Raw genomic sequence first — 12,277 nt, forward strand, 5'->3', positions numbered from 1 at the left:
ATTGTAGTGATGAGGCCCAGGCACAGGCTGCCCAGAGAAACTGTAGATGTCCCACCCTTGGAGACTTTCAACACCAGGCTGGATGGAACCCTGGGCAGACTGTAGTAGTGAGTGGCAACCAGCCCACAGCACGGGTTGGATGGACTTCAAGGCTCCTTCCAGCCCAAGCCATTCTACAGTTTGACGAAAGATGCTCAAGTGGCATTAAATAGCATCCCAAAATCAAACCCCTGGTATTGCAGCATTCTGCCAACCAGCATACAGTAGGGACAAAAAGAGAAGTATAGCCAGGTTATAGTAATTACACATGGGTAGATCAGGCTAATCAACACACAAAAGCACTGCCTGACATACCAGATGTAACTTCTAAAAATCAGTTTAGCTAAATCAACACATTCTGCTGACAGTTGAAGGTGCAGGTGCTCTGAGCCTCTCCTGGGACTAGACAGGAAACCTAAGCTTAGAATTCAAACCACAGAATCACAAGCACTTCTTTGCTCACATGCTTACACAGATCCTATGCTATTCCCCTCCCCTTGCTGGAAGCACACATTACACCAGTAAGTCTGTGGACCACATGGTGAACTGCAGATCTGCAACTGATCCCGCTAAAAATAACCTCCCTGCCTTCTGGGGCAGGGGAAGTTGCATTGCTGTGGTCTCACAGACAGCTGTGCTGATACAACGGACTTGCTGGAGGTAGAGTGGAACAATTCAGAGGACGGACTGCTAAAGAAAATGTTCCTGTAACATTACAAGGCAGCAGGTTTTGTCTTTTAGCACTGTATCCTGATGTTTTGTTGGGTTTTTTTTTTTCAGATCTGTCAAATCAAAATTTCAGCTGTTTAACAGACAGAAAAGAAGCAGTGTTGACTGTCAACAATAAAATGCAAAGCAGCACTTTATCTACCACATCTGCTATTTCATTCTCCTTTGCAAACCTCTCATGCTCACACACATCAGGTTTAATCCTCACACTTCTCAGACAAAAGTGATGCAAAGCAGTGTAGTGGCCTATCTGACTTTTGATAGGCCTTCAATGTGTTCAATTAATAACTGCAGGAAAAAAAAGCATTATAAACAATCTAGATAAAGAGAAATCTAAAAATAGGCTATGTAAGTCAAATACCCTCTAAAGAACACACACTGTGACTTTCTTCTGATGATGCAATTTGACCTTTTTAAAAAAAGAAAAAAAAAAAAGAAAAAAAAAAGAAAAAAAAAAGAAAAAAAAAAGTGTTCCCTGAGATGGAAGGCATTACCTGAGCTGCAGAAAGCAGAGGGCAGGTAATAGCTGAGGCCACTTTAAATGCAGATAATGTGGTCACAACAGCAGCTGAACAGACAGTGGTGCACTGCTTCTCATTTGTTCCACCAAAACGGGGACTTCACAGCAGAGGAGAGCCATGATGTATCCTGCTGCATCCTGCAACTGCTCTCCTGTTGCAAGGGTGGAGGGTTTCATAGCAGAGTAAGATGTCCCACATCTCTGTAAGAGCACTGTTAAGCCAAACAACTGCTGCCTCACACCCCCATCAGTGTTCTACTTGATTTCAACAATGCTGAGCCTTCCAATACAAGAACCTCAGCCAGTACTAGGATGCAACCATTTCAAAGGAGTGACCTGTTTTTAAAAGACCACATTAATAACAACAACCACTCTCACACAAAATTAATAACACTTGTATTTCCAGAAAGCACAAATATTTGCATGGTGTGACCTCAGCTCCTAGGTCCAACAGGTAACTAACCCTTCAGCGTACATGTTTATGTTGGACATTTTAGATTTGTTAGGTAAGAAGAGTAAACTCAAAGTCTGGATAAGGCCTGCTAAGATTGCTTGGAAATGGAACTACAAAACTGAGAATTTATCATAAGCCTGTCCAAAAATAAACATATATATAAAGTACTCGAGCAAGAACTTGGGAGCCATGAAAAGCTATGAAAGTTTTGCTTTCCTAATTCGCATTACATACTCTCTAAGTAAATAGTCCTATTTTACTCATATCTTCTCATCAGCTTGTATTATTTAAAACATGTGGGACATTCAGACAGATGAAAAAAATAGGTCAGGCTCAAAACAAAAGCCACAACATTCCTTTTTGTTAGCAGATTAAACATGCAGAACTGTAATTTTAAATTCCAAGTAAAAGCAACTTAATGAAAACATCACTAATGCAAAAATAGAAGCTACTTGGGATTGTTGTGATCTTTAATTGCCATACTGCCAAGCACTTAAAGAAAACAGAACTTATAAGTAAGTTTGTCAGTCTCATTTGAGAATACATTAAAAAAAGGCCACATTGATTAGTGACCAGGTGGGAATTTGTATGAAAATCTAGGATTCTAAAAGAAGATTACAACTGGAAGACCTTGTCTGAAATACTACTGCGTGGTAAGTATTTGTAAAATCTCATCTTCTCACTTTCAAAGATTGAGCTTTTAAGCAAATATAGTCCTTCTTGACACTGAATTTACATTACAAAACTCAGAAACACATATATTCATCTTCCTTTTAACTTCTGCATAGCCACAGTAATTATTGCCAAAATATGTAAAATCCAAATACAAGTTAAGTGCACTAAATATAGTCACACAAACTGAAAGTCCTAAAAATCATTTGACTGCTGCCACCTAACGTTGTTCCAAACACGTTGCAAGGAGATAACCATTTTCTGCTGCCTCAGTCTAAAGCTCAGGAAGGCACCAACTCTTTACATACTACGTGCTCTGTAAAGAACAAGAAAATGAAGATGTAGATGTTTGGTTTTTTTTTCTTGTGACTGCTTTTGTTTGGTGATTCTACTGTAAATTCAAGTAAGCACAGGACAGAAACACACAGTTTCTGGACAAAAACCAACTAAAGCAAATCAGAGATGCGCAGTGGCATAACAATGAGCATTTTAGAGCCTATCAATTCAGGCATTACCACTGCAAGATATTTCAAAGTTTAAGACTTCCAGTAGCAATGTTATTAATTCTGTCTTTACTATTTCTAAATACATCGCTGATGCATCCATTTAGGAACACTAGCCGTAGAGAGAATGAATAAAGACTGAAAATGAAGATAAAGATGAATCTAAAAAGATTGACCATAGCAAGTCACTCTCTTCTCTGTCCCTTTTCATTTAAAAACTGATAAATCCTGGATCAATTTCAAGAATACAAACAGAGCAATACAAGTAAACAAAACAAAATACATATATACACACACATATAAAAGTATATATAAATAAAGGGTTTGTACAGACGCACACTTCTCCACTAATCAGAGCTATCACAGCTTTGCTGCCTTTCTATGGACACCACAGGGCCTCAATGTCCTTCTTGTAGCAAAGGGCCCAATACTGAACACGATACAGGGTGTTGATCACCTTCTTTGTCCTGCTGGCTACGCTATTTCTCATACAAGCCAAGATGCCACCAAGATGCCATTGGCCTTCTTGGCCACACTGCTGGCTCACATTCAGCTGAGACCAAGGAACACCCTCAGTTTCTTTTCCTCTGCACAGCCTTCCAGCCACACTGCCCCAAACCTGCAGCGCTGCACGGCACTGTTGCGGCCCAAGTGCAGTACGCAGCTCTTGATCTTGTTGAACTTCATCCCATTTGCCTCAGCCCAGTGATGCAGCCTGTACAGATCCCTCTGTAGGGCCTTCCTACCCCCGGGCAGATTGACACTTCCTGACAGCTTGCTGCAAACTTACTGAGGGTGCACTCAATTTCCTCATCCAGATCATCAATAAAGATATTAATCAGGATAGGCTCCAATACCAACTCCTGGGGAACACCATTCATGACCAGTCACCAGTAGTGGTCTCCCCTAAGCCTCTTCTACAGACTAAACATTCACCACTACTCTCCAGGCTCAACCAACCAGCCAGTTCTTTACCCAGCAAAAAGCATACCTATCCAAGCCACAGGATGCCAGCTGTTACAGGAGAATACTGTGGGAGGCAGACTTAAAGGCTTTACTAAAGACTCGACAGACTTTGTCAAAAGCCTTTCCTTCATCCACCAGGCAAGTGACTTGATCATAGAAGATGAGAACCTGCGTTTCATGAACCCATGCTTGCTGGGCCTGATCCTCTGGCTGTCCTGCACCTGCCACGTGATCACTCTTAAGACAATCTGTTTATTAACCATCCCCAGCAGTAAAGTCAGGATGATAGGCCTGTGGTTCCCTGGGTACTCCTTACAACCCGTCTTGTAGATGGGAGTCACTGGCAAGCCTCCAATCTTCCAGGACCTCTCCCATTCACCAGGAATGCTGACAGACGGTGGAAAGCAGCTTAGCAGTCACATCCATCAGTTCCCTCAGCATCCTCAGGTGGATCCCATCTGGCCCCATGGACCTGTGGCAGTCCAGGTGGAGTAGTACTTCTGTTTCCACCTGAATCACAGGGGATTTGTTCTGCTCCTACCCTAGACTTCCAGGTCAGGAGGCTGTGTACCCTAAGGATGACTGGCCTGACAAAGTGTATTGAAGGCACTGAGAATGTCAGCTTTTTTCTTATCATGTGAACACATTCCCCACCACATCCAGGAAAGGATGGAGATTCTACTTAGCCTTCCTCTTACTGTCAATGTATTTGTAAAAACATTTTTTGTTGTCTTTTACTACAGTACCCAAGTTGACCTCATGCTGGCTTTAACCTTTCTAATTTTCTCCTGCATATCATAGGAACTTCCTTGTGCTCTCCTCGAGTTGCCTGTTCCTCTTTCCATAGGAGGTAAACTCTCTTCTTCTCCTGGAGTCTCAGCAAAAGCTCCCTGTTCAGCCATGCCAGTCTTCTTCCTTTCTGGCTCATCTTACAGCACATGTGGACAGCCTGCTCCTGCTCCTTTGAAATTTCCTTCTTGAGAAGTGTCCATCCTTCCTGGACCCCTCTGCCCTGACTCCAAAGGGACCCTCCCTATCAGTGTACTGAACAGTTCCAAGTCTGTCCTCCAGAAGCCCAAAGCAGCAGTTTTGCTGACCTTCCTTCTGACTTCACCAAGAATTGAGAGCTCTATCATTTTGTGGTTGCTCTGCTCAAGACAGCTCCTAATGACCACATCTGTCAGTCCTGTTTGGGAACAGCAGGTGTAGAGGGCATCCCTCCCTGTAGGCTCTCTTACCAGCTGTGCCAGTAGGATAGCTTCCACACACTCAAGAAACTTGCTTGACTGCTTCCTCTGTGCTGTACTGTATTTCCAGCATGTACCAGGGAAGCTGGAAGTTCTCTATGAGAAAAAGGACTGGCAAATGCATGACTTCTGCCAGTTGTTCATAGAATGCCTGGTCTGTCTCTTCATCCTGGTTAGGTAGTCTATAACAGACTCCCACCAGTATGTCAGAGTTGCTGGCCTTTCTCCAATCCTTACCCATAGATACTTGACCTTATAATTGCCAGCCTCAAGCTCAACACTGAAACACTCTCTAAGGTAGCAAGCCAAGCCATCACCCCTCCTTCCTTCCCTATCCCTTCTGAGGAGCTTGTAGCCATCCACTCCAGCCATGGGAGTGATCTTTATCATGTTTCAGTAATGACAATTAAGTCATAGTTTGTCTGCCACACGACAGTTTCCAAGTTCTCCTGCTTACTGCCCATGCTGCATGCAGTGGTGTAGATGCGCTTCAGCTGAGCAGCTGGCCTCACCCCCCCAACCCTGGCTTTCTTCCCTTTGCTCATCTCTAGCAAACCTGGTTTTATTTCCTTCCCCTTTTATATCTAATTTAAGGCTCTCTCAAGGAGCTCTGCCAGCTCCTGGGCTAGGAGTTGTTTCCACCTTTGAGACAGTTGGGACCCATCTGCAGCCATAAGGATAGGTGCCAAGTAAACTGCTCCATGGTTGAAAAAGCCAAAATTCCTGTGATGGCACCGGCCTCACAGCCATGTATTTATTAGCTAAGTTTTCCTGATCCATTCAATATCCCTCCCTGGCACTGAAGGGATAGAGGAAAACACCATCTCTGTTCTGCCCTGTCAGCTAACTACCCCAATCCTGCTGAAGTCCCTTTTGATAGCGCTCATGCTTCTTCAGCAACTTCACTGCTGCCAGACTGAACTATCAGCAAAGGATAACAATCATAGGGGTGAATCAGGCCAGGAAGTTTTCACTTAACTGCAAATACAGGAGTCCAATTTTTCAGGATGCATCTCTGAAAACAATAGCACACATGTCCAAACTGCATTCCTATTAAAAAAATATACTACGTGTGTTTAAGGAGATCATTTGCAGGACCACTGATTAAAAACACAATAGTCCAACACTTCAATGTGCTCAAGTAGGGCAGGAATACTGATGTTAGAAAGTTAGCCATCACACTTGTACAGCAAACTGTTAAATTTCTGCAAGGGAAGAATTACCACTTTGCTTGCTCATGTGAATACTCAAGCTTCTAAAGTAAAGGCAGAGAGAAGGAGAAGAAGGGGTAGAAAAACAGAAGACTTGTTGAGTTGGCTTGGATAAGTTAGTCCTACAGTTACAAAGAAGATAAGAAAAGGATGCTGCAAAAAATGTCTGACAGTTCCAGCAACCCAGGAGCAAGTGAAATGAACCGTTCATCTTAATTACATCTTCAGGGGACCTGGCTCCTTTTGTGGACAGACAAGAATTCAATTATCCAGGAAAAAAAAAAAAAAGGCATGCCAATGTTTTAAAAGTGGACAGAAATACACAGCTGGCACATGCTTGGAAGTCTTCTGTTTCCACTGGTTTCTATTACATTTTATGAGCTTTTTTTTTTTCCTCTATGCTACCATTATTTCAAAATGTTTTAATGCAGTTTCAACCAATGAAGAACCCCATTACCCACAAAGTCATACAATACACATATATCACAGTCCCCATCTGCATGGGAATTAAATGTGTATTTGTATGGGGCTGCTGGATCACGGCCTGAACCTCTGATTGATCACCTGAGGCGAGCAATGAGTCAGCCACGGGAGCACAGCTGAAGGCAAATCACCTGTGCTGCAGGAAGGGGTGGAGCCTGGTTGCACCTCTCCTAGAGCCATTTAAGAGCTGACTGCCAGTGGGGAAGGATCTCTCTGGAGATCTGCTCCATTGGAGTTCATCTCGTGAGCCCAGGGTAGGGTGAGTGACTTTCTCTCATTACTCCAATATAAATTATATTAGCAAGCTCCTGGACACACCACACACACACACACACACACACACACACACACACACACACACAACACACACACACACACACACACACACACACACACACACACACACACACACACACACACACACACACACACACACACACACACACACACACACACACACACACACACACACACCCATCTGTATAGCCATTGATTTATCAGTATTAAATCCAGTTAATTTCAGAATTTTAATCTTTTGTGTAGTTATGTAAATTGGAAATTCTCTTCAAGATACCAATAAACGTGTAATTATTCCACTAGAACAGCCTATTTGCTCCGGTACTTTCACTTGCTGCTTTTACAAGTGAAGAATGAAGCCTTTACCAGAGTACTTTCCTCCAGACATTGCTCTCAAAGCGCACATAGGTACCAAGTCTGTAATTTAAATGCATATATTTTTACCTTCCTGTATTATCATTTAACACTTGTTTAGTTCAACTCAAATAGTTTTAATGACGAACATTAAGAAAGTAAAGGTACTACTATCATATACAAAATGAAAAAGCAGGCGAAATAAGGTTTCAGGGCAACAGTTCTCCTTTGCAAAGGAACCTGAACTTATCAGGACTGAAGCAAAGCATGTGCTTTTCCAAACTAAGACACTTCATGATATCTCTGCAGGGAAATGTTACTGAATGAGGTGGGTGCCCTGGAAGTCACTAAGGAGGTGAAGTTACTGCATACCTTCTTTGCTACAGTCTTCACTGCTAAGACTGCCTCTGAGGCACACCAGACCCTGGAGGTAAGAGAGAGAGTCTGGAGAAAGGAAGACTTTCCCTTGTTCAACAAGGATCTGGTCAAAGATCATTCTCAACGCATACAAATCCATGGGCCCCAATGGGATGCACTCACAACTTCTGAGGGAGCTGGCAGAGGTGACTGCCAAATCACTCTCTATCACGTATGAAAAGTCATGGAGAAAGGAAAGGTGCCTGAGGACTGGAGGAAAGCCAGAATCATTCCAGCCTTCAGAAAGGACAAGAAGAATGAGCAGGGAAATCCCAGGCTTATCAATCTCACCTCTGTACCATGGAAGGTGATGGAGCAACTTATTCTGGATGTCATCTCCAAGCAAGTGGGGAAAAAAAGGTTACCAGCAGTAATCAACATGGATTTAGCAAGGGGAAAATCATGCTCAACCAACTTGGTAGTTTTCTGTGATGTCACAACCAGCTAGGTAGGTGAGGGGAAAGCAGTAGATGTTTTGTACCTTGACTTCAGCAAGGCTTCTGACACTGTCTCCCATAACTTTCTCATAACTAAGCTTAAGGAATGTGGGACAGATGAGTGGAGAGTGAGGTGGATTGAGAACCATCTGACAGACATAGTAAAAAGTGTCGTGATCAGTTGTAGACTAGTTGGAGGCATGTAACTAGCAGTTCCCCAAAGGTCAGTACTAGGTTCCACTTCATTTAAAATCTTCATCAATTATCTGAATGAAGGGACAGGGCATACCCTTAGCAAGTTTGCTGATGTTGCAAAACTGGAAGGAACGGCCGACCCAACAGAAGCCTGTGCTGCTATTCAGCAAGACCTGGACAGACTGGAGAGTTGAGCAGAGAGGAAGCTTATGAGGTTCAACAAGGGCAAAGGCAGAGTAACCTGGGGAGGGATAACATATCTACACAGGTTCTATAGGAGGTTAGGATCTATACAGGTTAGGGACTGAGAAGAATTTGCATGTTCTGGTGAACAATAGGTTGACCACAAGCTTAGCAGTGTGCCCTTGTGGCCATGGTATCATGGGGTACATTAAGAGTGTGGCCAGTAGGTCAAGGGACATTATCCATCCCCTCTACTCTGCCTGGTGAGGAGTATATCTGGAGGAGTATATCTGGAGTACTCTGTCCAGTTCTGGGCTCCTCAGTTCAAGAAAGACAGGGAACTGCTGGAAAGAGTCCAGCAGAAGGTCACAAAGATGATTAGGGGCCTTGAGCACCTCCCTTATGAGAAAAGGCTTGGGACTGTTCATTCTGGACAAGACTGAGTGGGAATCTCATCAACGCCTATTAAAATCTAAAGTGCAGGAGTCAAATGGATGAGATCAAACTGTTTTCAGTGGTGCCAAGTGACAGGACGAGAGACAATGGCCACAAACTGGTACGTAGAAAGTTCTATCTGAACATGAGAAACAACTCCTAAACTGTAGTGACAGAGCACTGGAACAAGCTGCCACAAAGGCTGTGGGGTGTCCTTCTCAGATATTCAAAGCCCACCTGGATTCTTTTCTGAGTGACCTGCTGTAGGGAACCTGCTTTAGCAGGGGGGTTGGACTAGATGGTTTCCAGAGGTCTCTTCCAACTCCTACAATTGTGATTTTTGTGAAAGAAAGTTTTTCCCTTGGAAAAAGGCTGTACAATGCTTTCCAGCTAATGCAAGCTATGCATACTGCTCAAGTGCATGCTTTCGGCTTGGCCATCCTAATCTTTTGCAGCTAGTGAGGAGGAGACACGTTACGGACAGACACAAGTTTAAATGAGTTAAAACCCAAGAAACAGCAGGACATGAGGAGCCAAGGTCAGCTCTTTATCTTCAGGGCACCGGGGTAGCTGCTACAGATCAAAGAGCTGGAAACCCACTGACTTTACAGTGTCTACTTCAGAAGCCGGCAGAAAAGATGCAACAAGCCCTGTGACACCAATGCCAACTCACAACAAAGCCACAAGGCTGATCCCAGATGCTGCAAGCACAGTCAAAGAGCATTTATAAGCCAGATGCAATATGTTGTTGGTACAGAACAGCAGCTATCTTGATAAATTCACATGTGGCTCTCCGAGAGCTTGGCTATGCTTCCTGGCTTCCACAGAGCATCAGCACTTAGAGGTGGATCCAGAGCTCTGCCCAGTAAATCCTCACTGGGGCCATTCTGCAAGCATGTCTTGACTTGGAACAGTCTCACAGCAAACACATCAAGTCCACTTTAAACACATTTACTCTAGTTAATCACTGAAGGATAATTGAGATTTGATAATGTTTGGGGAATACAACCCCCAGGGGGCAGCCAAAAACAGTAAACAAGCTGGAAGGAATGAGAAGTTTTCAACTTCTAAACTTGGGACAAAAGAGATCTGCTCCCAGCTTTTTCCCTCCTTATAGGACATACAAGTTCAGTCACATTGCATGCCCATACAGCCTTGAAATCACCTGTCTTCTATCAGTTTCATATTCATCCTATCGGAGTGGAATTTAACAGACAGCTTAGCCTACTGAGTGCTTTTTTGCTACACAAGATACTCAAACCACCATTTTAGGCTAAATGCCTACAGTTTTGAGGTATACACTTACTGTTTACAATGTCACCCTGCAGCTGAAGGATTTGTGGAACAGGCATTGTGAGAATGACTACATCAAACAGTTCTGGTGATCCCATTTTGCTGGTGACTGCCCACTTCCCATCTTGGAGAGAGATATGAGTTACATGGCGTTCGTAGAAGACATCTGCACCTGGTTTGAAAAAATTAATTACATATAACTGAATGTCATGTAGAAAACGCACAGTAGTTTCTCTTAGTAACTGGATGGCCTACTAGCTGCCAAGCACACAAACCATCTGTGTGCAAAATCTCACAAATCAGGCTGAATTGGTTTAACAATCAAGATATTACACTAAAAAGCAGATCCAGAGAGGTTGTAGAGTCTCCTTCTCTGGAGATATTCAAAACCCAGCTAGACACCATCCTGTGTGACTTACTCCAGGGAACCTGCTTTAGCAGAGAGTCCCTTCCAACCCTTATGGTTCTGTGATGCTCATCACCTGGAAAGTTCCTATCACCTGCACAGGGTGGAATCAAGCGGGCACGGGACATGGGGCAAGGAGTCCTGCAGACCTTCTATATGTAGCATTCTTCACATCTAAGTCAGCAAAGCGCCTGACGGATGTGGAAACGTGCAACGCTCACTGTTCTGTTTATACATTTCAGTAACTCCAAGATGCATAAAAACAAAGAAGGAGCTACCTTTCACATTTAAGTCACCAGTTAGACCATTCAGGAACGCAGTAATTAAAAGACTTAATTGACACAAAGGCATTTAACCATTACCGGACTGCTGCAAATAGTACTTGACAACGGAGGAGATGCCCTGAGGCGCCACGTAGTCACAGCTGCCCTCTTTCTCCACCAATCCCTCAATGCGCGCAGACAGCGGCTCCAGGATGCCACGAGACAGGAGCTCCTCGTAGAAACTTGACAGGAGAAAAGCAGAGGGATGCAGACGCGCCGCGTGAAGCCCACCGCCAGCTCATTCCCCCAGCCTGGCCGCGGGGAGGCCGGCACGGCCTCAGGCGCGCAGCCGCCGCCCGCGCGCGTCCCCGCTCACCTGCCGCGCGACTCCGCGCGCCGGCTGACGTACTGCGCGCCCAGGTCGGCAGTGCAGGCGGCGTCCCGCGCGCTGCGGCTCGTGCTCATGCGGCCCCCTGCGGCGGACAGGAGGACAGTCGCTCAGAGCCCGCTCTCCCCGCCGCTCCCCGCCCGGCCGTCCCCCGCGAGCCCACCTGCGCCGCGCGCCTTGTCCCACACACACAGCCGTTCCCGCGTCGCCCCCCGCAGCAGCGCCGCGCAGGCGCCGCCCGTCAACCCCGCACCCACCACCAGTACCCGCGCCATCGTCGCGGGGCGGGACCGCGCCGAACCACGCCCCGTGCACGCTGAGGGGAGCGGCGGGCCGCCGTGTGCCCGCCCGGAGCTACTCTCCTATGCGAATCAGAGTATGGTTACTGTATAGTTATTTTAATAGTCCTTTCTGGTCCGTCCCTTGTTTGGGGAAATTATTTTTGAGAAATACCTGTGGTTGATGCACTAATCCTTTGCAGGAACCACAGTCTTTCAGGAAATCCATTTTGCTTCTGTCTCTATGGTGTCCTGCAGTCCACTTGAAAATTGTGAAAATTTTATTTTCAAATCTCAAAAAAAAAAAAAAAAAAAAAAGTTAATATTGACAAATAATACGGGACCTTTCTATTCTTCCATGATTCCTCTGACCATTTCTCTAAAACATTTCCTTCTTGAATTTGCTGCAGGGATTTTAAAGTGGCACGCTGTGAGCCTGTGACGGGGAAGCTTTTACTACAGTTTTCATTATAGACAGGTAAGCTGCTTCAGATGGTTAAAGTTGTG

At 44.7% G+C, this 12,277-nt stretch overlaps 1 protein-coding gene across 4 annotated transcripts in view; it reads right to left on the minus strand.

Annotated features, from left to right (window-relative positions):
- RNLS (renalase, FAD dependent amine oxidase) overlaps positions 1-11,813 on the minus strand; it is a 65,941-nt gene extending 54,128 nt beyond the window's left edge. For 2 of the 4 annotated variants that reach the window (XM_085230154.1, XM_085230152.1), the window contains exons 1-4: positions 11,656-11,811; positions 11,481-11,577; positions 11,204-11,346; positions 10,449-10,607 (exon numbers count right to left, since the gene is read on the minus strand). In XM_085230154.1, coding sequence (XP_085086280.1) covers positions 10,449-10,607; positions 11,204-11,346; positions 11,481-11,577; positions 11,656-11,767 — 511 coding nt within the window. In that variant the 5' untranslated portion in view covers positions 11,768-11,811. Of the gene's footprint in view, positions 1-10,448; positions 10,608-11,203; positions 11,347-11,480; positions 11,578-11,655 lie in introns of all 4 variants that reach the window. The other 2 variants (XM_085230151.1, XM_085230153.1) reach the window with 2 other exon arrangements.
- Between the last annotated feature and the right edge of the window lie 464 nt (positions 11,814-12,277).

This window comes from Meleagris gallopavo, chromosome 8 (assembly GCF_905368555.1).
Source record: "Meleagris gallopavo chromosome 8, MGAL_WU_HG_1.1, whole genome shotgun sequence".
Classification (NCBI taxonomy): Eukaryota; Metazoa; Chordata; class Aves; order Galliformes; family Phasianidae; genus Meleagris; species Meleagris gallopavo.